Here is a 26,713-nt window from a genome sequence, read left to right as displayed (position 1 = left end):
TCCTCTGACGAGCTCAAGACCACTCCAGGACCTTCCCATGACTAACAGCTGCCTGACAGCACCCTGTAAAACATGGCAGGCAAAGAACTGACAAAGTGGAGAACGACTCCAGTGCACCACACAGATAAATTTCAGGGTTATTACCCCGTCATATCTACAACTGTCCATGGACAACAATTAACTTGACAAAGCATGCCAATGAGAGTGTCCAGAGACACATGAAAAGGTTTTATACGACATTCAAATGAGCTGATGCTACTAGACTGCAGACTGCTTTCTTCTTCTTAGTGGGCACTCCATCATTTGAATATGCCACAGTAAAGCTGCATCATCAAGACAGGAACTTTCTGACACCTACTTTTACTGTCCATTTATTCAAAACCAGTAATCTTCATCAGGCAAATTAGAAAGTGATCATCAGCTTTAAAAAACAGCTTCAACTATTTATGCAAACCCAGCTACATTGCAGCACATTGGGTTCACTGCAACTCCTCTGACTGCAACCTGCCGTGCAACAGTCAGGATCAAAAGTTAGTTTGTACTCCCTGACCCTCAGTCACTCACTGGGAAACATGAAGATACAAGGAAACCGCTCCAGAAAGATGGGGTTACATTAACAACAACACAACCCAACCACCCCATTCCTCTAAAACATGAATTATCACAGAATCCCAGACTGGTCTGTGTTAAAAGGGACCTTAAATCTCATCCAGTTTCAACCCCCTGCCATGGGCTGGGACACCTTCCACTACAGAATGCTCCTCCAAGCCCTGTCCAACCTGGCCTTGAACACTGCCAGGGATGGTGTGCACACATACGTAATGAATAAATATATATATTAATACATGACACAGTCAATCCACCTGAAACAATGAGAAACATGCAACCAGTAACCCTGGGTACTAACTGAAAGTAGTATTTGAAACATTAAAAGTAAATTGAAGAAGATCCACCCACTAATGGGGAACCTGACCTCTGGAAGGCAGAAAAACTTCTAAGAATTCATATTCAAGAAGGGTTTGGGCCTCTGCAGATGGGATTCTCTGCACAGAGGCAGTCTCAGGGATACAGATACTATCCTAGTACCAGATTTCTCTATCATTTAATGTTACCTAATGTTATCTACAGTAAAAGTACACCAGCTCTGCCAGTATCATCTCCTCCTAATCCAGGTTAGTTAAAATTATATGCCTACTACTTTAGAATTGCCTTGTTCTGAGCTCTTTCCTCCATTACCATGATCTGTCTCACATTTCAGGTATTTCCTGGTGTCTAAACCACCAGCTATTGCTCAGTTGCCATAAACCCATTTAAATGGGTAAAATATACTAGAAATATTACTTTTTTATAACTAGTATGTACTGGTTTCTACATTTGCTTATTGCAAGTGCAATGCTTTAAAGCGCTGACAGGATTTAGGACTCAATGACAAGTCCACGTACCTGACACAGACTGCTCACAGACACAAGGTGAAAGTTGGGATAAAGAACATGAACAGACTTTGGTGATCTGAGCCAGGGAAAAAAACCCACACCCATTCTGAGCAGAAAAGAGAAGTTCTTACACAGCCCAGTTTCTATTTTGACAAGTGGTTTGGTTCTTTTCTTTTTAATGTTCTAATCAGGAAAGGCCTATTTTACCAGTATGTTATCAAAAGAATTCCACTGCCTTTGAAATAGATATTTCAAATTAGTAACATATTTTCAGTCTCTTCTTTAATATATATATTAAAAAACCCCTCCAAAAGCTTTAACTTCCTCAGATGAGAGCTGTAATTTGCAGCTTCACTCTGGCAGAGTCTGTTCCCTAACAAAAAAGGAAAATCAGGAGAACACACAAGTTAGTCTTCTTCCAAATTTCATAACATCTTTTAACTTTACTGGCAGCTGACCAAAATCTTCAGGACTGCTCCAAGCTAAAATCCATTCTGAATTCCTGCTGCTTGCTCCAGAATTCCCACTCAAGAGTAATGCCGGGAGCACTGGAAAACACTTGGTCTGGTTAGCAGGCACTGGGGTTGGTTTGTCAGCAGTTCACGCCTTAAGGACAATCAAATCTCAACTATATGAAGTGATGAATTTCATCCCTGGCCATGCCAGAACCCAGTTACTAACCTGTATACCCATTTATCCATTCCCACATCCCTTGCACAGGGTAACTCCCAATTTCATCCAAATATCTCCCCAGGCAACAGTAAGTCCTCTTTTCAGCAATAATAAAATTAAATCTTTGAAGTCACTATCTAGTGTTACCAAGTTATTCTTTCATTCAAGTAATCAGTGGTATTGGAAGAGCACAAAGCATTTTTTCCCTGTTATTTTCACCTGCGATGGGAAGGAGGAAGGAGAGGATGAAAGATGTCTGTCTGGTCCAGAAAATAACAGATTCTCACACATTTTGTACTACTTCTGTACCACTAGCAAATAACAGAGCTACCAGTATTCTCTTAAGGCTTACCCTTGTATCTAAAGAAGTTAACAGCATAGGTTTTATTATATAAAGCATACAGGTTCTACACCTCTGCAACAGATTTCCACCACTGAAGCAAAAATATCTATTCATACAGATAACTAACGGTGGGAAAGCATCAGGGTGCCAACAAAATCATCCTGCAACAACACGCACCTTTGCCTTCAGAGCTCAAAAGAAAACCAAAACTGGCAAACATAAGCTAAAACCAAGCTTTCACTGAACTGACTTTTCCTAGTTTCCATTAAATCATTATGCTGGAGCAAAGTTAGGACTCTATAATCCAGACCTGGTCTCAGCATTAACAAAACAAGCATATCTGAAATCATTTGTAAGATGCAAGAGATTTATGTTATCTTGAACATGTTTTCATGTTGAGCTCTGAGAGCCAGGTCAAAGAGCTCTAATTTACACTTGGCTAAGTCTCCCACCCTTCAGGCAGCACTTTTCCTCCTGAGAGGCTCCCATGAGATGGCAGTTGATGCCTAATCAACAGATGGGAGGCAGAGTGTTTAGGCTTTGTTTTTCATGAGGAGGTGAATGTGCTGGTGTGGCTGCTTGTTTTAGAAGTTCATTGTCCTTGTCTCTGCTCTGCTCCAGGCAGACCACCCTTGCAGTCCTGATCCAGCTCTGGGGCAGCAGCACAAGAGGGACATGGAGCTGTTGGAGCGATGCCAGAGGAGGCCATGGAGATGCAGTGAGGGCTGGAGCAGCTCTGCTCTGGAGCCAGGCTGAGAGAGCTGGGCTGGGGCAGCCTGGACAAGAGAAGGCTCCTGAAGGGGAGACCTGAGAGCAGCTCCAGTGCCTAAAGGGGCTGCAGGAAACCTGGAGAGGGGCTTGGGACAAGGGCCTGTAGGGACAGGCCAAGGGGAATGGCTTGAACCTGCCAGAACAGGGGAGACTGAGATGAGCTCTTAGGCAGAAGCTGTTCCCTGTGAGGGTGCTGAGGCGCTGGCACAGGGTGCCCAGAGAAGCTGTGGCTGCCCCATCCCTGGCAGTGTTCAAGGCCAGGTTGGACACAGGGGCTTGGAGCAGCTGCTCCAGTGGAAGGTGTCCCTGCCTGTGGCAGGAGGCTGGAACTGGATGAGCTCGTAAGGTCCCTTCCAACACAAATCAGTCTGGGATTCTATGCAGCAACACCATTCTGCAACAAAGAGCCTCCACAGTTTCACCATGTGGGTCTATGCAGATCCTAGAGATGTATCTGAATTGCTGATAAAAGCTTGTGTTTAAACCTACAGCATTTCTCCAGGCAGCATGCAGACCTGATGCTGGATCACCCCGTCACTGTGCAACCAGGTGAGGCCTGACCCAGGCTGCTCGTGAATGACACCCAAGGAGCTCAAGGGCAGCACAGTATTTTGTCAATACTTACAGCAGTTTCCTCACAAGGGATTTTGATGAATGATGACTAGTTAAGCTTGGCTACAGGTCAATTCATCTCACTTGGGTAGATGGGAGCAGCAGGATGGATGGGGAAATGTCTCAGAATACCACATCAGAGGGACAAAATGCTTCTGCAGGAGTCACCAGGGAGCTGCTGCGGCCACTGAACAATCTGCTAAAGTGGATTCTTTATTCTGATGTTTATTAGTAATCTTATGGAAAGAATACCTCAAGTTTTTCCTTTGCAAATTCCACGAACTCACAGATAAATGGAGGAATGTGAGAAGGAGGCTGATATTTACACCTGCAATCATTCTAAGAGCCTTGAAATATTTTAGGTTTTATTATATTTTACATGCATGTGAAAGGCTTTAGAAATAGAACAACTAAAATTGGAACAACACAGACCCCTGCAAAACTCAAAAAGAGTGAGCCAAGACAGCATATGCCCTTTCCAAGAGGAAGAGAATGCATTATAAATCTGGGAATAAAGCCACCTAACTCCTGGCAAGACAGCTCAGAGGAACAGATAATAAAACAATCTTACCAATACAAGTCATAAGACATTCAAAGCTAGAATTAATATATCCTTTACTCATTATTAGACATATAAATAGCTTTAGTTTGTGACAGATTTAAGTATTTCCTGTACGAAGGGATTCAGCTGTCTTAACCAGCAATACAGTAACACAAAAACTAGGTACAAGCTGCCTTTGACAGGAAGCAAAAGGCATTAAAACTGGAAACAGCCTCAAGAGCTGAATGTCAAAGGCCCAGCTACTGAACACCTCTAGCCTTACCAGCACCAAAAAGCCCAAGTATCTCATCTCCATCCCACACACACACCTCAGTAACTTCACTTGTCTCCAAGGAGAACAAACTTGCTTGAAACAAGAACATCCTCACAAGGTTAACACCACTGGCTGCAGTCAGAGAAAGGCAGCAACCTTATTCACATCACCTCCATTTACCTAAAGCACCTCACTGATGAACTGTGCAGGATTAAAAAGGCACAAGAAACGTGGCATGAACGTCATCCTTTACAGAGACATTATCAAGCCTTTATTTACAGAGACATTATCAAGCCTTTATTTACTAAGTTAACTCATCTCCAGCCACCCTTGTAGATTATGAGATATGCAGATTATGTATCTGGAATTCCAGCACCAGCCTGACACATACAAAGTGGCTGCCCTTCTTCAAAAGCAACGGGATGTCAAAGGAAATAAACCACTTGGAAGCAGTCAGCACATCTAAGGTGGAGCTGGATGGCAGCATCACCTATGGTAAGGGTTAGAAATGGAAAGTAAATAAAACAGAGAGCTATAGGATGCAAAGGTATTTTACGTTTTTATTGTATCAGCATCAACTTGTAAAGAAACCATTAGAGAGATAACTTAAACTAGCCTCAGATAGATGATAAAGCAGCAGTTATTCAAAACAAACAATTAATGTAGAGAACTGTACAATTTGGGACAGAAAACAAGGAAATGGAATGTACTTAAGCTGACAGTGATCTGAAAAACCTAGCTTGTTCAATTCAGTTTTGTACCAAGAAATAAGCTTTAACTGAATATATACTTGACTCCAGTCTAGTTCCAAGAACACCCTTCCCTTTATACAGGCAGTGCTCCAGAAGTGGTAATATAACCAAAGTCATAGAGCAACTTCACAAAATGCATAAAATGATCTGTGTACTCAAAATGACACCAGGAGCACTCCCAGGGGACACAGGTTCCCTGTGTACTTGATACAGCCCTGTTCTTTCAAAACCAGTTCCGAAGCACCAGCTGAGAGTACCCAGGATCTTAGTTTCAGGGGTGTGTGTGAGGAGTGGGGATGTTTCCCCAGCACTACAAAGTGATCGAGGATAAAGATTTAGAGGCAGTTTGGAGATTTCAGCACCTGTCACCAAAAGCCACTCTTACATTCTCTGTGAGTAAGCCCTCATGACAGTGTATGGGGGAGTATCAGGGCACGAAGATTTGCTGCTTAATCACTACCTTCTTCCTCTACACACATATTCCTCATAGATCTCCTTGTTCATTTTGGTCACAGTCCCCCACAGTGGAGTCCCACAGCATCTCCATCGACAGCAGCAGTCACGTATGACCACAGAAGTGGGGATGAGAAGACCACAATGGCTCAGCAAGCCCAGGCACTAATCTCACCTGCAGCTACAGGACAAACCTGCTTCAAACCAACTCTCACAATGCAAGAGCATAGATTTTTAAGTTAACGAAGCCTTCCTCAGTTGAAAGATCCCTCAGGAAGAAACACAACCATGTTGTAGGCCATTCGCTCCAAAGGGGTCAACTGCTCAGGAACAAGGCAGAAGGGCTTTCAACTTTTTTCTTCTTTAAACACTTCAGTTATTTCTGCATTAACTTCTCATTTCCCTGGCTTTAGGCAGCCCAGTGACCTCCAGAATTGGGATTCTTTTGACTCCTGGAAACATGCCCAAAACCTCATTTTGCCTCTAAGGAAATTCACAATTTGGCATTTAAGGGGAACTGTATCAAATGATATAGCTGCAGTCCTATTTTGTACTTGACATCAGAGCTTTCATGTCACCTTCTCCCCCTCAAATGACTCAATAATTAAGACAGTCCTCACAGGAGAGGTTCAAAGGCATGACAGGGAAGAGTAGGCAAAGCCCCACTTTACACAAGCTTTTCCCTCCCAGTCCATGAAGCTGACTGGTGAGGAGGAAAAGATGCACATATGAACCCTTTGGAAAAAGGGAAGACAGATTGAGACAATACATTAGGCAGCGTTCTTCCCTGTGAGGGTGCTGAGGCGCTGGCACAGGGTGCCCAGAGAAGCTGTGGCTGCCCCATCCCTCGCAGTGTTCAAGGCCAGGTTGGACACAGGGGCTTGGAGCAGCTGCTCCAGTGGAAGGTGTCCCTGCCCATGGCAGGGGTTGGAACTGGATGAGCTTTAAGGTCCCTTCCAACCTAACCCATTCCATGATTCTATAAAAGGCAAGCTAGAAGGAAAACCTGGTGCAGGTACAAGAACCAGAAGGGGCTCAGTGGCCCCACCACAGGCACACACCCACTGCCTCGACATCTCAGCCCAGCAGAGCTGCTACATGCATCAGCCTGCAAGACTAACATGCCTCTGTCCACAAGAACTCTACCTCATCTCTCACCAGTTACTCCACTGCACATTCCCACATCATCCATGCTTCTTTTGCTCCATAGAAATACCTTTAGTTTTCAAAACCTTTTTGTTTTTTTTCCCCAAAGAGCTCCCAGGCTTCATTTCCCAAATTCTTTCTGCAGGTTTCATAAAGTAACTGATAATGTCAATTCAAATTATCATATTCACTAAGCTACAGATGACAGCACCCCAGGCGTACAGAAGAGATTCTAAGCTAAGAAGCAATTTTTTCCTGGCCACATACGGCAGCAGTAGAGCACCCAACAAATGGCAAAACCCTTTCCTCTTGACAGTCAGAGGTTGACACACAGGCAGGATGAGTCAATAATCCATGAGTGGCTGCACATCACGCAACATTTGCATTCAGTCTGAAACACACGGACATTAAAGAAAAATACACTCCGCTTAGGAAAGGCACAGTTATTTGTGAAAGCAAGTCCAGAACCAGGAGACTTTGCCTTTCTATTGATCACTGCTAATTGTGCAAATATCCTGGTTTTCCCCTTCTGGCATGATGCCTGAGGAAAACCTTTTATAGTTGGCAATGAAGAAAATGCATCTTTTAGCACACCTTTGTGAGGAAGTTGTTGGCCTGAAAGCCTATAGGTTTGTTGCTGTTATTGTAAAGAAACAGCTCAGAGTGCCAATTCGGCAAGAGGATACCATCTCCTAACTCTTGGAGTGTTTTCAAACAGCTTTGAGCAGAAGATTTTAACCCTGACAATATGTAAGTTGTCTCTGCTCTTTTGCCTTTTAAATCCTGTCCCTCCTGCTGAAGGGACATGTCCCTGTGCAGCCCAGAAGGAAGCCAACATTTTCTCCTCTATTTCAACAGCTTTCCAAGATACAGCTTGACCCTCATCCTTTCCTCAGACACAAGGAGGATTAAGTCACTCTTCTGCCTCTATTTACATTCAAGAGGGCTACCACTACTTGGATAAGCCACAAATGCTAATTATTCTGTATTGATCCAGTTGACTTTCTGGGACAAAGTAGGTCTAAAGCTCCAGGACACATTATGAGCATTACAGAACATCAGCTTTCTTATACAAAACAGGTTAAGTAAAGAGCACAGTCCAGATATCAAACAAACCCCTAGAATAGAAATGCTGGGTACCTATTAAGACCTCTACTGCTTGCATCAGGATCTATAAAAAAGGTAAAGAGATACTGAAAAGCGATATAACAGAGCACAGCAGGTTTTGCCTATCACTGAAGGACGGAAGAGGATGTAAGTGGTACCACACACTAAGAGGGACACATGTGTACATGGACAGCGACTGTCCTCATTCTCTCATTTCATTATCTGCTGAATCCCATCTTGCAGAAAGATAGGAACTTAATCCAGAGTTTGTATTAAGTCAAGGTTTAATAAAAACAGGGAAGTCCAGGACTTGAAAGTATTTTTTATAATGCAAAAACTGCAGCATTTCAACTCTGTAATAATTCCATCTTCCCTTTCCTCCAACAAGAGGAAATCAAAAGCCCAGTTGTGTGTGTAATACTTCTGCACACTGAGAGCATGATCCTGCTGGAGGCTAAAAGACTGTTTATGCACAGATCAGTAGTCACTGTGCAAACTTGCATGCTCTGTTCCCTCTATACTCCTCGATTTTGGCTTTAAGTGAGTATTCAAGCACCACCAAATGGTGCTTCATTAGGGGTGACCATAGATTTCATCTTATGTAAGCAGATAAAAGTTCAAATATTTTCCTACAAAATGATAGAATTCAAATTAAGTGACAAAACAGAATTGTAAAGCAGGATCCATGCATAGCATTAGCACATATTTATGTAAAATGGTTTACAGCTCAAAAGTAAAATGCTGCTAAATGTCAACTGCTGTACCACAAAGAGTGTGCACACATTATATCAGATCTTCCTTCCACCAATCTTAGTGATTAACATTACAGTAAGAAGAGTCTGGATTTGTAATATTAGAAGGTATTTAAGATATGCTAACACTGGAGATGGACATATGTCTACAAGGAAGGAAAAATAGGCATTTCGTCAATACATGCCTAAAGTGGTGGGGGAGGAAAGGAGGGATCGAGCAGGATGGAAGACTTCACTGACACACAACATATCTGCAAGGCTCAATTCTCAAGTTTAGAGACAGCATTAGACTTCAAATCTGCTTCACACCTGAATGGAGTAAGCACTGTAAGTGAGGGCAGTAACCTCCCTTCCTTTACATATATTAAGAGTCTATAACAGAAATGCTGAAAATCATGGAAAGACTGCAAGGTTGAGTGCTGCTGTACAAGACAGTTTAGACTAAGCCCCAGCTACTGCCAAATCTATTCAATAGAAGTTATTACCAGCAATTTTGCACCAAACAAGCAGCAAAGGCTGAAGGCAGTGGGTGGAGAAGAGCAGTAATTTAAGATTTCAATAGACTGACAAGCTTGTGCTGGAACTTCAGGTGTGAGTGCTAGGCTTTGCTGGGTTTCTTTAAGTAGGCATTAAGCCCATGACACAGAACTGGAAGCTCCATCTGCTGCCTTCTCTCCCCTCTGAGGCTGAGCACACTCACGGCAACAGTTACTGGGGATCTCTAACCAGCAACTCCAGATACACATTGGGATGAGCTCAAAGGAACTGCTGAGATGATCACGAGCAATGAAGAGCTTTAATCTCCAAAGCTTACAAGGTGGATAAAGCCTTGCTTGAGCTGGTTTCTGTTTATTTCCATAGGTCCTTGCATTACTACCTAAGAAATGAAAGTTCTCAGCATGTCTTCTGAAAACATACCCCCTGCTAAGTCCAGAAGTTGTTGGGCAAGAAATATGGAAGCTCTTTTCTTGTGGCTCAAAAATGCCCAGCTGATGCAGTGTGAAATTCCCATCATCTTCAGGAGGCTTCACTCCACGTAAGATGAATTATTTATCCTGTCAGCCTGTAAGCATTAAACTTTAAAACTGTATCACTTCAGAAATATTTTGTTTTTCAAAAGCAGCATCTTTGTCAAACTGATAATGTCTATGGAAATTAGTGCCCAGCACAGCTGTCTTCACTGAACAGCAAAGTCCAGGACAGGAAAATCTAGCCAGGCTTTCAAACCACGTCCATCAAATCAGCATTCAGGCACCTTAAACTGACAGAAACAATATCAAAAAAGAAAGTATAGATTATCACAAGGAGGAATTTTTATAAGCATCTTTATCATAAATAGGGATCAGTCTGACATTAATTCCCAACTATTTCCACAGAAACAGTTGCTTTCATTAAAAGGACTATGCAAGAGCCCTTTCAAATAGATAGCTACTTGTCATAAATAAGTTTTAGAGTCATGTGAAGGTTTACATGTGGTCCTACCCAAGATTGGATCATTGATGAGAATACAAAGCTGTGTAACAACATTATTAGTAGACACATTCAAAATGAAGACATCTCCATTCTGTAAAACACAAATGTGTCAGGAGTAGAAACACCCTTCACTAGTAGTTCTGAAAAGAGAATTGTTTCTCCCAAAAGATACTGAATAGGTAAGCTAGGCGCTTTCCTAGACATTCATTTTCAGGCATCAGAGATGCTCAAAGAAGCTTAGTGAAGAAAAGCAATAAAGTGCAAAATTAATATAGAGGAAACAGTACTTCTCTGAAGTAGTAGATTTGTATAAGCACACTGAACACACAAACAGGGGCATATAGCAAGTTATGAGACCACCAGGTTTATTCCAGAAGTGTTGAGACCTACTCCAGCTATCCTAGCAGCGAAACTGCACTGCCCAGCACATAACAGTTTCTACCAGGCAGTGTAGTGCAGCAGCCTGGTGTTCAATCACCTCACCTTCAACTGTGCTGTACTATTGTACGTTAGATTAAAGTCTAACATTATCAGAAATACAATCATCACCCCTAAACAGACCCAGCCCTGGTACTCAACCACTCAAGGCCAAGCAGAAGATAGAAACTGGAAGAAAGAAAGGAAATCAGCTGAAGTAATGTGTGCCTGGAACGCCTGCTCTGAAACCAGCCCCCAGTGGGTTTTCTCCATTTGCTGCCAAGCACCTCTAATGCAATCCAGACAGTCAAGGACACAGTCAGAATGTTAATATGAAAGCATTAAAATTCCCATTGAAATAGGACCTGTCAAGCTACTTTATGTAACATGATTTATCGTTTCCAAATGTAGTAACAAGGGATTTTATTGTACAAGAGCATGTGGTACACAATGGGGCTTCACGTCCACATTCCCCACAAGCCAAACTAGAATTTGTGACCAAGTTTATGCTAGTACATGTCTGAGTTACTGGTGTGTGTATGAAAGGGCAGCTGTATGCATTAGAAATTGATGGGGACAGAAGAGACTTAAAATGAGAACTCTCTGCTCATCTCTGTGCACGGACACCCCTAATCACTGCTGTGAGTAGCTCTGGAACAGTGCTGATGGAGAGAAGCCCAACTGTCCCCATCCCTCAGGGCACCTGCATCAAGTAATAAAAAATGGGCTGTCAGAATCTTAAAGAAGTTTTTATTTCCAGTCTTGCATGTCAGTGGGATAAACGATGTCTTCTGTAAGTTCAATGCAGCCAGAGAAGAGCAGAAACTTCTGGTTAAGTTCCCAGTGGATGGCCTGCACTTCCTAACCTGCAAACCCCAACTCCACAATCCTGACCTCAAAACCCACTATCTCCTACATTTGCCATATTTAACAAAGCAGCTAAAAATCATGCCAAGCTGCCCAAGATCTGTGCTAATAACACCCATGGAGAGGTACAGGACAGAGCACATACCTTGTCATGACTTAAAAGTTTGTGGGATTTTTGTCTGCAGACACATTTTTTTTACCTCTCCATTCTATAGCTTCCCATAAATGCAGAAACATTTCAGCTCTATCAGGCCACTGTTGTTTCTCCATGCATTCACTTGAAGTAGTTTAGATAACATAACTGCAGTGAAAATTACATGTATAAATTTGAGGCAGAGTTGACTAGTTCGGGACAGACAAGCAGAGATATTGACAGAAGTCATACCTGCTTTCTATGCTGGAAGATGCTGCACCAGCTGCCAGTGCAAAGAAAACACCTGAGTAAATGGGTAGCAATGCCAAAGAAGTACTCTGCTTCAGACTTTATTTGGAGCAAACTGCAACTGGTCAATGTCTGCCGGCAGTATACTGTGGAGTTAGACACCACAGACTGCTTCTGCTGTACTGTGTTACAGTGCTGCACTCAGGATCCCAGCTCTCTTACTAACCTTACTAACTTTGTCACTGTAGTACTAATCTGGGACATTATTCAAGCAGATGCTTTGTTCTGTCATCTTCCCCTGCCTAAGTCTGGTATCAATGTCCAACTAAACTCAAATATGCTTTGATTTTTTTCTTTTCAATTTAGTCAAACACACACCAAGAATGCTTGGTGGAAACAGATCTGGACCTTGCCATCCACTAGTTACATTACAGCTATGACTGATGTGGTGAATTTACAGCATTCCAGATCCAAGACCTTGGACTACAGTGCTTCTACAGCACTAGTCAGAATCAGTTATGAATTTTTTTAAGCCTTCCTACTCTTGCTCTGCCATTCAGCACTAGCAGGAAGAATCAAGCTTATTCCAAGTAATGAAAATTAAATGCATACAGACATTTGTGTTTGCTATTTCAATCCAGGAGGGATCTGCAATGCAAGTTTAAAAAGGAAAACTGTTTTCTGTTGGAATCATGAGAAGCAAGCAAAAGCCATAATGAAAACCAGCTCTCCCTGGGTGAAGGGGAAGATGAGGGGAAGAAGCTAAAGAATCAGATGCTACTATTAAGGGATGAACAGCTGGCATTTTAAGGAATGTGGTTTATAAGCCAAGAGGCTGGGTAATAAAATGGCAAAGTTCAGTAGACATAGTAGTAAGTGGTACACAAGAGAAGGACCATCTCATGTAACATTCACAGATACAGACTGCTACCACTCAGAAGCTAAATCCTGATGATAGCCGTTTCAAGATAACACCTCAGTGCTCAGCAGCTATCAAAGAGCAAACCAAGCATTAGGCATCCTTAACATAGGACTGAAGAACAAAACCAGAAGATACCAAGACACAGTGTGAATCCTGAAAGGCAGATGCAGATTTGGTACCCAGATTTCCAAGGGAATGTGAAGACCCAGACAAGGGGAAGGAGGAGATCCCAGAATGTGCCTACACCAGCATTTTGACTTGAATCAGAAACACGCTGTCAAAACCCACGTCCCAGTCACTGCCACCACATGCAGTGTGATTCCCATCTCAGAACATTCTCAGACCACATAAGCTGGATTCTTCATGTATCCTAAACAAGGAGATAGCCGCTACCATAGCAGATACTAACTAGCATCCAGTCCACAAGACTAGGCTGAAGTCAACGATGCAAACTTCTGTGAAATGCAGATAAGCACAGGCACTGAGTCCTAACTCACTGCACAAATCCTATCATCACCTGCCATGCTGTTTGATAATGAGGGAACAACCAAAGCTGAGGAGGTGCTGAGTATCTTGTCTACAGCAAGCACCTAATAAGACCAGGATACTTCATTCTGGAGAAAAAAGGTTCTCCATGATATGGCTTTGAAATGTCAGTGGTATATGAAAGAGCAGGAGTAACTGCTAAGGGTCTCTTCCTAGGTTAAGTGGAGGAAACATCTAATCATAGAATGGTTTGGGTTGGAAGGAACCTTAAGACTACTTAGTTCCAACCCCCTGCCATGGGCAGGGATGCCTCCCACTAGAACATGTCACCCAAGGCCCTGTCCAACCTGGCTTTGAACACATCTAACAGTACAGGCAGAACACTGTTCTGCTTCCAAACAAAAGGAGATGTTTCTTCATTCAGTACCTGTTGAGGAAGGAGAATTCCCTGCTAATGAATATTAAGGATGCTGTGGTTTATAAGGGTTCAGAAAGAAACTACAGACTCATTGGTGTAAAGCCCAACAAGAGCCGTTAGGTGTAGTCAGCAATGCTAGCTCTGGAAGTACCTGAGGCACAGACTGCTAGAGCTTGGGGTATACTCTGGGTAAGTAAAGCTACAGACCTTCCCTTGTTACTGTCCTATTGTAGGATCCACTGCTGTTACTAGTACGACACAACACTGGCACTGACACACAAAATTTAGCTTGACCAAGCTGGACCACTCTTGACAATGGCAAGACAAGTGTGCTAAGTGGAAGGGTAAATGATGCATTCCAGCCTAAAACAAAAGGGAAACGAGTGCCATAACAAACTACTGAGCAAGCAAAGTTTGTCCTTCTTTTAGGGGCATAATTACAGGCTTCATCCCCAGGTGTCCTGGTTTTGGATGGGATACAGTTAATTTTCTCCCTAGTAGCAGGGTTGTGGCTTGGCTTTAGTCTGGGAACAATGCTGATAGCACACCAATGGTTTAGTTGTTGCTCAGCAGCACTTATCCTGATCAAGGACTTTTCAATCTCATGCTTTGCCAGTGAGGAGGGGCACAGGAAGCCAGTAGGAAGCAGAGCCAGGAAACCTGACCCAAACTAGCCAAAGGGGTATTCCATACCATAGCACATCATGCCCAGCATAGAAACTGGGGGGAGTTGGCCAGGAGGGGCTGATTGCTGCTCATTCTTAATGACTTCAATGCCAGTAGGGGTCAAGAGATCCTACAATTCACTTGATTACTGAAAACTGTTATTCAGATAGAAACTGCTGCCGCACATGGTAACCTGCAGCCTCGCAGGCCCTCGGGGACAGGCCCAAAGAGCCAGTTGAACTATAGCTCCAAACCACGCAACTTTGAGTACAAACTGTCCAGGAAACAGCCTTTTTATTGACAGAGATCTGAAAGAAAAGCCAAAAGCCAGAGGAAGTCACTAAAACAGAAGGCATTTAAAACTAAAAGGGAATCTGCCTCAAGACATTCCTGTGCTTCAACCAGTGTATTCCTCACACAGTCTTCTCTCTGAATTTTTACACTTGGCCAATAAATACCTCTCATTCTAGCACTTGGAGAGGATTTATGATGCACTGCAAGTGCTGTGCAATTAAAAGATTTAATGCCTGATTCATTTCCTTCTTCAAAGAGAGACTGGAGAAAAGCAGAGCAGGAGATGGCTGGGTACCGTATAGCTGTGGGTATGTCATACATATACATGATGTGACATTTCCTCTACCACTACTGTAAACCAGCACATCCCCACTCTTCCTGTAGTTGTATCAAACCTATTTCACTGTGTAGATTCCCAACTATTAGTCATTCTTCAGCTTAATCGTTGAGGGGGTTACAGTATGGATTTTTACACACCATCCCACATTTCCACCATAATTTATCAATTGCTTTTTCCACTCCATTTCACTGAATTTCTAATCTCATTTCCCCAACTACACTGTCTACAATCATAACATAGCAGTGACTTTAAAAAATTCAGCATGCTCCACTAATTTCACAATGTGTTAAAAGAGATAACAGAGGGAACACATTCTTTCCATCTCAGTGTGATTACTTCCACTTGCCTATCAGAGACAACGGTACACAGTTGAGGAGGAGGACAGGAATTTCTGCAGTAAGAAGTCAACACTTTGCAGTTTTACACAGGTATCAACCAACCTGCAATGAGAGAAATGCCACCAACTCCTACGTGCAAGACGGAGCATTTACCTCTTCCATATTTTTAATTAGCATGTGGTGGATGTTTTGCTCTGAATCATGCAGACAGGGCTTCATCCAATCCAGCAGCGCATTTGTTTGAGGGATTATTACAGATGCATCATATACTAATAAAACACCCTGCTCTGAAAGGAATTTTAAATGGCACAACGTCATGCTTCCCAGCTGCAGTCTTAAGTTCTATATAATGTCAATGCTGAGCACAAGCTACTTTCACAAGCAATTAAGACAGACTACATGAAGTACCTAACTCAGCCCGCAGGCTATATAAGACTTGGCTTTCAGCTTTGTTCGATTACTTTGCCCTTGTCTTTGGTAAACAGAAATCCTTGTTTTACTTCCTCTCTCCCACACACGGCATCTGTTCTTCAAATTGTACCCCCCCCAGTCCGCACACAGCAGCCCTCAGATCTATTTTACTCTATGCTGAAGTAGTTTTCATCAAAAGATTTGAAGATAAGCTGCACAACACGACAATGTTCTTCAATGAATTCTGCTGTCTAAACCAGGTATCTCTGAGGTAAGTTTCATCTCACACATGCTCAAAAGCATAAAGACTTTGCCTCATACCATTAACATTTCTTCAGCCAATTTTACTTGCTACAGTGATACAAGTCACGTAGTTCACTGAAGTTGTTGCAATTTCTGCAACTGCATTTCTGAAGTCAACTTAAATACTGTTATAGTATAGACATAGTCCAAATCTTACGATACCCCAACCTCATCTCTCACACAGCAAGAGCTGTTCAGATTAAAACCCACCAGGATGTGAACAAACAAGGCATCGGAGAGAGGAATGTCCAGTATTAGATCACGATGCCCTCAAATGCAGAAGCTCATCTGTGTGACATAACATTTACTCCAAGCATAGAAACATTCTCAGGTTTCAAACGCTGTGCGCACATAAAATGCCTAAAAGCTGGAAAATAACTGCTCAGTCCAATATTTGTACCAAACTGTTCTCAGGAATTCTTGCTAAATATCTAACATCATACATCACCTCTACTGAAACTGAGTAGCAACAGTAATTAACTTGATTCTGAGAATCTATGCCTTTAGCTAGAAAGATGAGGCAATTCAACTTTCCAAGCTTCAGCAGCAATGAAGTGCCACTTCCACATGCCAAGTCACCTTATGTAAACTGAGATGGAAAAACAGACTAATTTGACTGAATTTCTATACAAACCAATATTAACAGTCATAAAACAAGAACAGTGCCGAAGGGCTAACACTTTATACTGCTAATAGTTGCTTGGAAGATTAGAGATCCATTTGAAGATAAAGATCATTGATGATTTAAGTATGTCTGAACTTACGTCTTGACAAACCTTTCAGGACTACTGTTCAAATTCTGTTCAGGAACAGAACAAGCAAGCTTTGAGGCACACAAGCTTTGATTCCATGTTTTAGAGAAGCACACAAACTATACAAACAGACCAGGAGATACTCACGTTCCCCATGTATTCTGAAAGCAGATCCTGCAAGGCCTGTCGCACTGCATTACACTCGGCAACTATACGTTCCCGTCGGTCATCACGTGTGCAGGATGAATCAGCCATCAGGGCTGCTCCGCTAATGATGCTCTCCAGGCGCTCTTCCAGGGAAGGCCTAAAACGTTCTTCGCTGAAGGTTGATGGATCCACAATAATTTGTTTCTAGGAAATCAAGAAATATAGGAATTGGTAACCAGACCAAGCAGAAAGTTGCTGGTAAGTCATCCAGACAAACAACATTTACAGCCCATCAGGCTTTAAAGGCAAAAAACACACAGTTTTGGCACTGAGGATGATTTTCATGAGTAGTTTTGTAGAATGACTAAAAGGTTCCCCAGCAGATTACATTGCTAGTCATTTCTTGTGCTGCTTTGACAGCTGAACAAAACTTGGCCACAGGAAGCCTCATTACATGAATGGCAAAATCAAATGTGCCAGCACAAATAAGGTTCAAAGTACAGAACTCTTCTTAACTACATGTCAGTGCAGACATGCCTTCACTAGTTAAGTTGTCAGATATAACTATCCGATCACGAACATAAACCCAAGGAAAATAAACATCTAAAATTAGCCCGATGTACAGTGCTCTGCTGTCCTAGTTGAAAAAGTTTTTAATCTCTTCAGGTAAATACAACAGTGTTCTCAAACATTTTCAAAGTGAAACATCAACACAAATGTTTCAAACAGCACAGAAATCAATTTCGTCATGGTAGAAAACTTATCACCGGTTTATCTTGACAGTATTAGTAAGCATGGCTCATACTGAGAGACTTGAGGCTGGAAGAGCAGTACTGACATAATCAGCTTTTCAAGGTGCACATACCACCGTGCATGGAAGCTCACCAGGAATCAGCAGTGTGGTATTTTATCACCTTGTGAGGACCTGCACAAGATTCAACAGGTTTGCAACTTAAGTTAAAATTACTTGGCCATTTCAAGCTTTGGTTTTATTTCTGCTACAAGGCTGGGAAGGGGAGGATGTTGCTAATTCTTTATAAAAGAAGCCCCAGATGTTTTTTCATAGAATCCTAGACTGGTTTGGGTTGGCTGCCTTTAGGCACTGGAGCTGCTCTCAGGTCTCCCCTTCAGGAGCCTTCTCTTGTCCAGGCTGCCCCAGCCCAGCTCTCTCAGCCTGGCTCCGGAGCAGAGCTGCTCCAGCCCTCGCAGCATCTCCATGGCCTCCTCTGGCCTCGCTCCAACAGCTCCACATCCCTCTTGTGCTGCTGCCCCAGAGCTGGATGCAGGACTGCTGGAGGGTTCTCCTCAAAGCACAGTAGAGGGAAGAATCACTATTTTTTTTTACATGGGATTTTCACAACCAGTTTGTATACCAGCAAACTTCAACAGCAACATCACAACCACTACTGCTACCACCAGCCAGCCCATTTCGTCTCCCTGCAGCGTAACCACGTAGTCTTTGCAGAAGAACTAGAACATGGCATGTGCTCTCCAACACAGTCCCCACTCTTCCTGAAACTTTTAGCTATGTAGATCATAAAACAATAGTATGCTACAACCCCAGAACTGTCCTATAAAAGACAGAGATGACGATTATCTTCTCGTAGCCATTTAATATTTTACCATAACAGTACAAACACTGGAGTTTCTGGAGACATGTGCGTGCAAAACCTCTCATTACCAGAGTGCAACAATGTTAGCAGGACTGAAGTTAGCAGGAAATTAAGCACAGGGATAGTGTCTGCCAAGAACCTGAACACATTTGTTTTGTCAATCTCATATTTCACAGGGTGATATATGGCCATATAAAAGAAAGCACATTAAATAGTTTGAGGTAGATGAGATAATCCATGAACCTTGTAATAGTCTTCCAGTGCCTAAAGGGGCTGACAAAAAGAGCTGGAGAAAGCCTTTGGACAAGGGCCTGTAGGGACAAGACAAGAGGAATGGCTTAACCTGCCAGAGGGGAGACTGAGATGAGCTCTTAGGCAGAAGCTCTTCCCTGTGAGGGTGCTGAGGCACTGGCACAGGGTGCCCAGAGAAGCTGTGGCTGCCCCATCCCTGGCAGTGCTCAAGGCCAGCTTGGACACAGGGGCTTGGAGCAGCTGCTCCAGTGGAAGGTGTCCCTGCCTGTGGCAGGGGTTGGAACTGGATGAGCTTTAAGGTCCTTTCACACCCAGACCATTCTGTGATTCTATGATTCAATTCTATGTAATGAAATCAGTCCTTAAAACTGTTACTATTACAGGACCTGCCTTCCCCTCGCACAGATACTGCTCAAGCCTTAGATTCCTTATGTGCTAACCTGAGGCATGATCTTTAAGGCTTATGTAGCTGAACATACAACTGCTGAAATTCAAGAAAAGCTGAATTAAAATTGAAATTATCATCACAAAGATCAAGACAACCCTGACATCCCCATGTTACCCAAAAGATCACATAGAAGGCTTCACACTGGGCACAGGGAGAACTCAAACAGTACTTTGTCCTAGTAAAAGAAACATGGCAGAGGAAATAACAAAGGGCAGGAACAGGAGTGGTAAGAGCAAAGAGGTGAGCAATATTTGGCACAAGCCAAAAGTATTAAACATCTTTTGAATGATGACTTTGCAATATCAAATAAAGTTTTAGAGGCAAGTTACTGCCAAGGTGTTTGAAATTCAGAGGCTGAATCAGTGGTAGACACAGAACACTGGCTTCAAAAGGAAAGCGTTCTCAGTAAAAATGCATGGCTATCCACAGTAACTCACGGAATGCAAGATAAAGAACATGACAGATCAGTACAACACATCACTGAAATGACTCCATTCCCAACCATATTAAACTTCCCACTTCATGTTCTTCTCAATAGGTAGCTTGGGAAGTTTCAAATACATTATTCACCTTTAATAAATCATTTCTGTCACGCAGAAGAATATATTACATAAATATATTAAGAAATAATCAATTTCAAATAAACTAAGGGCTTACATCTAATGCAGCAGTAGGCTAACTGCTGCTTCAGAGCTAGTTTAACTTGACAGCCTTCAATCACTAAGAACCACATATATAACTTTCTATATTCCATCAATCCTAGTTTGGAAAAAGGCTTTTAAAAAATAAGAGCCTACTTTACCTGAGACTTGGTGTAGTTCAGTAGAAAATTATTTCTCAGGCAATAGAAATAAAAGGAAGCTGTTGCTACTAAATCAGGTGAATGAAGAGATGGAGTTACCTTATTTTTTTACATCATAAAGGGTTTAAAACTTACATCAAAATTGTTGAGAGCGTAAGCCAGCTCTCCGCCTCCACCCTGCTGCTGGGCAGCATCATCTGATGCAGTGGCTTGGGCTGCATTGGAGATGCCCGTGACTGCCTGCTGAAGCTGTTTGTAGATCAAGTCCCTGTTAGCTTTGTAAGCAGCTACATCCGGGTGCTGCAGACAGGCTTGGGATGCTGTGTAAAGAATAGGAACATTCTTCTGCAGGATTCCTCTGGCTGCTGCCATCTGATCACGGTGACCCACATCTTTCAATTCCTATCAGGAAAATTATAGGGGGGAAAAAAAACATGAGAACATTCACATTTAACATCCATACATTGCCTCCCCACATCTTCAAAAGACAGGCAGGTTCTTTGCTAAGTACCCTCAAATACAACTGTCTTCTGACTGAGTGTCCCTATTCTTCAGGGCTCAACTAATTTCAAAAAACAACAGCGTCATAAAGACAAACCCAAAAGTGGGCCATTCCCAACTCCACAATTCAAAATCTGAGGTTGGATTTTTGTTCCTCTACACCTCTGAGGACCAGCATTTTGAAAGCTGGTAACACCTGTAAAGAAGAATACAAGTTGCAAGTATATGTTTTCTCCCCACTTCTTCCAGTTTGCATGACATCTAAAGAGTCACAAAGAAACCTAAATCCTCAAAACAGAGCAACTTGAGTTTTTAGGTAATTTTAGAACCAAACAAATTTTTAACTATCAAATGAACAAGAGGCTTCCTCTGCAGTCTTGACTTGCACGTAAGTAGCAAGATAATCTTTAAATTAAACTCAAAGACTCACAAACAGAATGGTTTCTTTAATCACACCTAGAAGATGGAGTTTAGTCTCCTCAAGAGACCTGGGTACTTCATTTTAGAAGAACAAGTATATCATCTCATTCAACTTCTTGTCATCTCCAATGAGACAAAATTAATCCAGTGACGATAATTACCTCTAATTTAAGACCAATGAGCAAGTCCAGACCAAACACTCACTGCTGCAATGCTCTAAAGCACCATCACCTCCACTTTGGAACAGAAGCACTATGATTAGATAAAGCTTCTGAGTCCAGCATGAGCAGTAAGTTTATAAAAGGAAGAATGAACAGGGGTTTTAGCAGTATCATAATTTTACCTCTTAAATCTAACGAAGAGGTGATGAAAAAGAGGACTGTCTTACTGAGAAAAGGAAAAATAATCTGACAGCTCTTCAGAATGAATGGGTAACATGTGACCTCTACAAGATACACACCAGGCAGGGAGGGCACTGCAAGCAGGCTTACAGATTTAATACAACCACTTCCCACAGCGTGGAACGATCCATCACAGAGCAATTTAAGAACATTTATTGCATTGCCATCCCAATCCTACTTGCATTCCCCACAATCAGATTTCAGATACATAACCAACTGGCCATCCATTTCAGACTGTACCCAGTTTATTTGCAGAGATGAATCTGTGCAAAAATCCCCCAAGCAGTGTCAGAGGTGCATACGCAGTTTTGGTTTGCACATATCAGCAGAGCAAACAAACAAATGATCTACAAGAATTATGCTGTTTGTGATAAATGGACTGCCCACATCTCTGCTTGCTTTTGAGAACTTACCTACACACGAATGAGTCACAACAGTGCTGTTGAACAAAACAAATTTTACATGCCATTTAAGGTTAAAGCACAAGTTATCCAAACACAGAACACACACGATTTTAAAATCCCTTCTCAAAAGGGGGTTTCAGTGCAAGACTGATGAGCACCAGCACTCTCCTCTTGGAAGGAGCTGTAATTCTGTGCTCAGCCATCACTTTTGCTCCCTGTTTAAATGGACATGTTTAGTCCATCTCTGCAAACCACAAAGACAGCATGGTCCAGTAGTGACTGCACAAAGCACTGAGCCACATCTCTATTCTTTCCTCACCCACCCCTGCACTGCTTCAAAATGGGAAGTGCAAGTCTTGGGAAGCAGCATCTTATTAAGGTACTACAGCATTAGCATAAACAAATGCTATGAGAACAAATTCCATCAGAAGCAGTACACTACAGCTGAACAGACCTTCTGCTTACCAGGCAAACTGAAACTCCTTAAACACAGCAGAGTGCAACACAAAATACTCAGCAAATAGAAGCATCAGCAGCAATGAGTACTGTCCAAGAGTAGCAAGGCTGCCTTACTTTTTGATTTTGAAAAAGAAATAACATCCAGGAGAAAGAGCTGCCATCACTATACCTGCTGTCTTTTGGCTGCCATTATGTTAAGCTTGTCCACCTCTGGTTTGAGAGCTTTGTACTGGATACCCAAATCCTGCTCTGTGCCAGCATTTCTTAGTTTCAAGATACCTTCTTCCACCTAAAAGAAAACATATTAATATATTTTTTCCAAGTAATACAGTCCACAGGTTAGGAAGTAATTCAGCATGTACTTCATAGCAGACAGAAAGCCATCTTCCTCTGCCCCTTTTAATTTTGAGAGGAAGATACTTCAAAGGCTGATAGCACTGAAGGCTTAGCTTCTACTTCAGAGCCACCAGCTACTTGGCTACCAGAGGCAGCCAAGTACATGCATTTGAGAGAGTATGAAGGAGCCCAGGGCCCTCACAGAGCTGTGGCAGTGGCCATCGAAGGGCATAAGGAGAGTCCCCAAAGTACTGCCACCTAAGTAGGCCCAGTATCAGATCTCATCTCACTGCAAATTCTGAACAACCACCCACCCATCCTCTTACTTGTGGGAAGATTTCCTCAAATATTTCACATCATTTCATTTAGTCTACTGAAGCTACTCATCCCTACTAGCTCCAAGGGAGTACTGGTTATAAGAAAGCTGAACTATTGCTTTAAGATGGAAAGTGCTGCTTATCCCCTGCAGTTGCAGACCACAGTGCTAAAAGTTCAGACTAAAATACAACACAATGTCAAAAGCTACTGACAATGAGTATAAAAACAAGTGACAAACATCCAGTGCACACATTTTGCTCAGAGGAAAAACCCTAAAAACCTCCCTGCTCCAGAAGTGACCCATTGACAGTGCACACACCGGGGTCAGCACACATCATGAAACAAAGCCACTTGACAGAGTACGCCTGGCATAGCCAGCATGGCAAAGTGGATCACAGCAGAACTACACTTACTACTTTCAGTTGAACAAGCAGCTTGTAGACATCTGCCATGTCAGCCAAAATCAGCAGGCGGGTGACGGCGGAGAGGAGGGCACGCGCCGCCCGGACCATGTTCCCACGTTTGACAGAGGAGCAGGGATCATCAGCAAACTCCCCTGAAGCACTCTTCATCAGGTCACCTGTGCAAGGGGAGGAGAAGGTCTCACTTCAGAAACACGGTGTGATGTGAAAGGGGCTGTAAGGATTCCTGGGCAAGCATTCCAGGTCTTGAAACAAAAACCAGTTGCTTAAATACAGCCAGCAATTAAGATTGCATGTAGCTACCTCTAAGTATGGTTAACACATGGTATCAGAAAAGATGGGCTTGTGCAAGGAGGAAGGGTTGGGAAATAACATTTTGGTCCTTATTTCAGACTATAAAGGTGTTTTAACATGCCAGAATCCTCTGAAGAGACAAATCCAGCCATGCCTTTGCTATTACATGTAGAACTGCAGCTCTTTCCCAAACTACAATGCTCTCAAAGCTTATACAAAAGCTCTGAGTCCTGTGCGTGTAGGAGTTAAGCAGAAAGCAGCAGAAAGTACTGTAACCACCTAAGGAAACGCCACAGCTCATGGACTGTAAACAACTCGGAGCAATGACCTGGCTGGATGTGCCCTGGGTTTGCATTCAAAGCAAGGCACCACTGAGTAAAACACTTCAGCGTTTCATAGCCCGTGGCTCTGCATCTGGTGCAGGAAGAAAGAATTTGGGTTTCAGATGGTAACAATGCAATTGGTTAACGATAAAAAGCAAAGGCCATTTTACACAGCTACAGAAATTCCTCCAGAAGGCATTCAGAAAGCATAAAAGTAATGTCTGCATATAGTGAGAGGAGTAGATTTTGGCTTTCTCCCCCTCCTTTCTAGGGCAGCATTTTGCTTCCAGTACCACAGTTCCTACACAGCAGGAAGTTTTGGAATCCACATTATTATTCTTGGATCTCTCTGCATTTCAGAAACATTTGGTAAACAGTTAGGATTTAGTTTAGAAAATGCTAGGTACCCAAGGCCAAAGATCTGTGGGCAGCTGGAAATGACCTGAAAGCAGGTGAACTGTGCTAGAACCTACTGCTGTGTCAGGGGCTTCCCAAGCCTGTATGAAAAAGCATCCATATGGCCAACCACCACAACAGAAATAGCACATCTCAAGAAGAGAAGAACCTGAAGTAGTCCTTCACAAGTGAAAGCTGACAGTGCCTTGGAGCCCACTACACAAAATGGGGTTTGATTTGCACCAAAATCTCAAGATAAGCAGTGTCATCATCCTGCCCACAGCCTGCAGCCAGAGCAGCACATCCTCAGTATGGGAAGTGCTTCAATTTTTGTAACCTTTTATTTTTAGTCTACTATTTTAACTACTCAACAATACCTACCACTGGAGAGCCTGGGGTTAACCATGCCCATACTTACCATCAACAATTAATCCCTCCCCCTGCAAGAGTTTCTAGCAGCCAAAGGCTCTCCACCTTCGCAGCTAAATACAGCCCAAAACACAGCTGCCAGCCTGCCCAAGCAACTACACCAAGATACTCAATTTTGTTCACATGCTCCCTCCTATGTAACACCCTTCCATCATCTTAAATAATACGAAGGGTGGCATATAACATTTTCAGATAAAAAATATGCTACTTCAGTACTGTGACAGATGAAAAGAGCTTCTGTCCAACCACATCCCAGCTATGACTATCAATCCAAAGCTATCCCTTACTCAACTTGGAGGAACACAACTCTATTTTAATAAGTGTTGAGAGCCCCAGATTTCCAGATGGGTGAAAGACGACACATCTCCAATGCTGAAAAACTGCAACCAGCCATGAGATTCTAAACCCCCTACACAGCTGACATGACCCTTTCTTTATTCCTTCTGGAAGAGGATAATAATAGTGAAACTTATGTCACGGCCACAGTATGAAATCTATTAACAATGTCAGCATATGTGCCAGAACCAAAAATCACTATAAATATTTCCTCCCTTATTTACTGCTATGTCAAATTCCCCACATTTCCAACTCCCAAAAGAGAATAATGTTATTTTCATTACTTTCCTATTTAAAACAACTTAGGGAGGTGGCCACCCGCTTCCTCCAAATCTCAGAAATTGCTAACAAGGTTAAACCCCAAAATTATCCTCTACCCATCTCTGAAATTGCAACCTTACAAGCCAGTCCTGAAATAAAAATGCTATTCCTTTTTATTTTAAGGACAGCCTTGAAAAGATTGAGTGAGTTTCAAACAGCTTGTCAGGGTGTCAAAAAGATAACCAGCTTCCCAGAATTAAAGGAAGATTATATTTAAAGTTGTTGCATATATATTTTTTCCTGCAAATTAGAAGAAAGCTTGTTTCTGGCTTCTTTTACAACAAAAAAGCAACATGGGGCAGTTATTTTAGCTAGAATCAAAGGGAACTCTGCCCTAAGTGTAAGTGCATACTTACTGCGTAAGTGCACACATTAGCAGTTCAAAATGGATCAACCATCATCTTCTCATTGTCAAATGTGAACCAGAGGTAAAATGCAAGTTTGAAAGCAGGATCTCAAGAGTTAAAAGAAAACACACTGCAGAAGAGTCAGACTATGAGACTCTGATTATGCATCTGGTACAAATTCTTATATGAGGAACCTGTTTTCCCAATATAACCTTAGATTTCCACTAGATATTATACGGGAGAGATAATAAAACAGTTGAGAAAAGAAGAGGCAATGGTAGCCACTCTATGATCTTGTCAATAAAGCACTAAGAATTCAATTAAATCTAATGGAACAAAGCCCATTTCTGAAATAGTAAGATTTTAGTCCATGAAAAGAAAATTACCATTTTCTAGTCTCATTCCCACCATACCCACAGGGTCTGACAGCACTCTCAGGCAGCACTATTAATCCTCCTCAGCAGCACAATACACACTGACCATGTCAGAGAGGGCTTGCTTTGTACCAACCCCAACAGGGAAGTAGCAGCGAAGAGAGGCGAGGCAAGGCAAGGCCTAGCACACCCACAGGTACTGATGCTTTTCTTCCCAAGCCAGAACTTTGTGTCCTCACATAGAACAAATCATACAATCACAGGGTGGTTTGGGTTGGAAGGGGCTTTAAAGCTCATACAGTTCCAACCCCCTGCTTGCTCCAAGCCCCATGCAACCTGGCTTTGAATGCTGCCATGGATGGGGCAGCCCCAGCTTTTCCTGGCAACCTGTGCCAATGGCATCACTATGAAGGGTTCATCACTTGTACCCTTCAGTACCTACCAG

At 42.5% G+C, this 26,713-nt stretch overlaps 1 protein-coding gene across 1 annotated transcript in view; it reads right to left on the bottom strand.

The window, feature by feature from the left end:
* Nucleotides 1–26,713, bottom strand: part of CTNNA1 (catenin alpha 1) — a 121,703-nt gene that overhangs the window by 72,282 nt on the left and 22,708 nt on the right. The window contains exons 4-7 of the mRNA XM_034066619.1: nucleotides 23,440–23,606; nucleotides 22,542–22,661; nucleotides 20,323–20,589; nucleotides 17,073–17,276 (exon numbers count right to left, since the gene is read on the bottom strand). Coding sequence (XP_033922510.1) covers nucleotides 17,073–17,276; nucleotides 20,323–20,589; nucleotides 22,542–22,661; nucleotides 23,440–23,606 — 758 coding nt within the window. The remainder of the gene's footprint in view (nucleotides 1–17,072; nucleotides 17,277–20,322; nucleotides 20,590–22,541; nucleotides 22,662–23,439; nucleotides 23,607–26,713) is intronic.

The sequence above is a fragment of the Melopsittacus undulatus genome, chromosome 10, assembly GCF_012275295.1.
Source record: "Melopsittacus undulatus isolate bMelUnd1 chromosome 10, bMelUnd1.mat.Z, whole genome shotgun sequence".
Lineage (NCBI taxonomy): Eukaryota > Metazoa > Chordata > Aves > Psittaciformes > Psittaculidae > Melopsittacus > Melopsittacus undulatus.
Note: the sequence above shows the minus strand (reverse complement) of the source record. Positions and strands in the feature narration are given on the sequence as shown.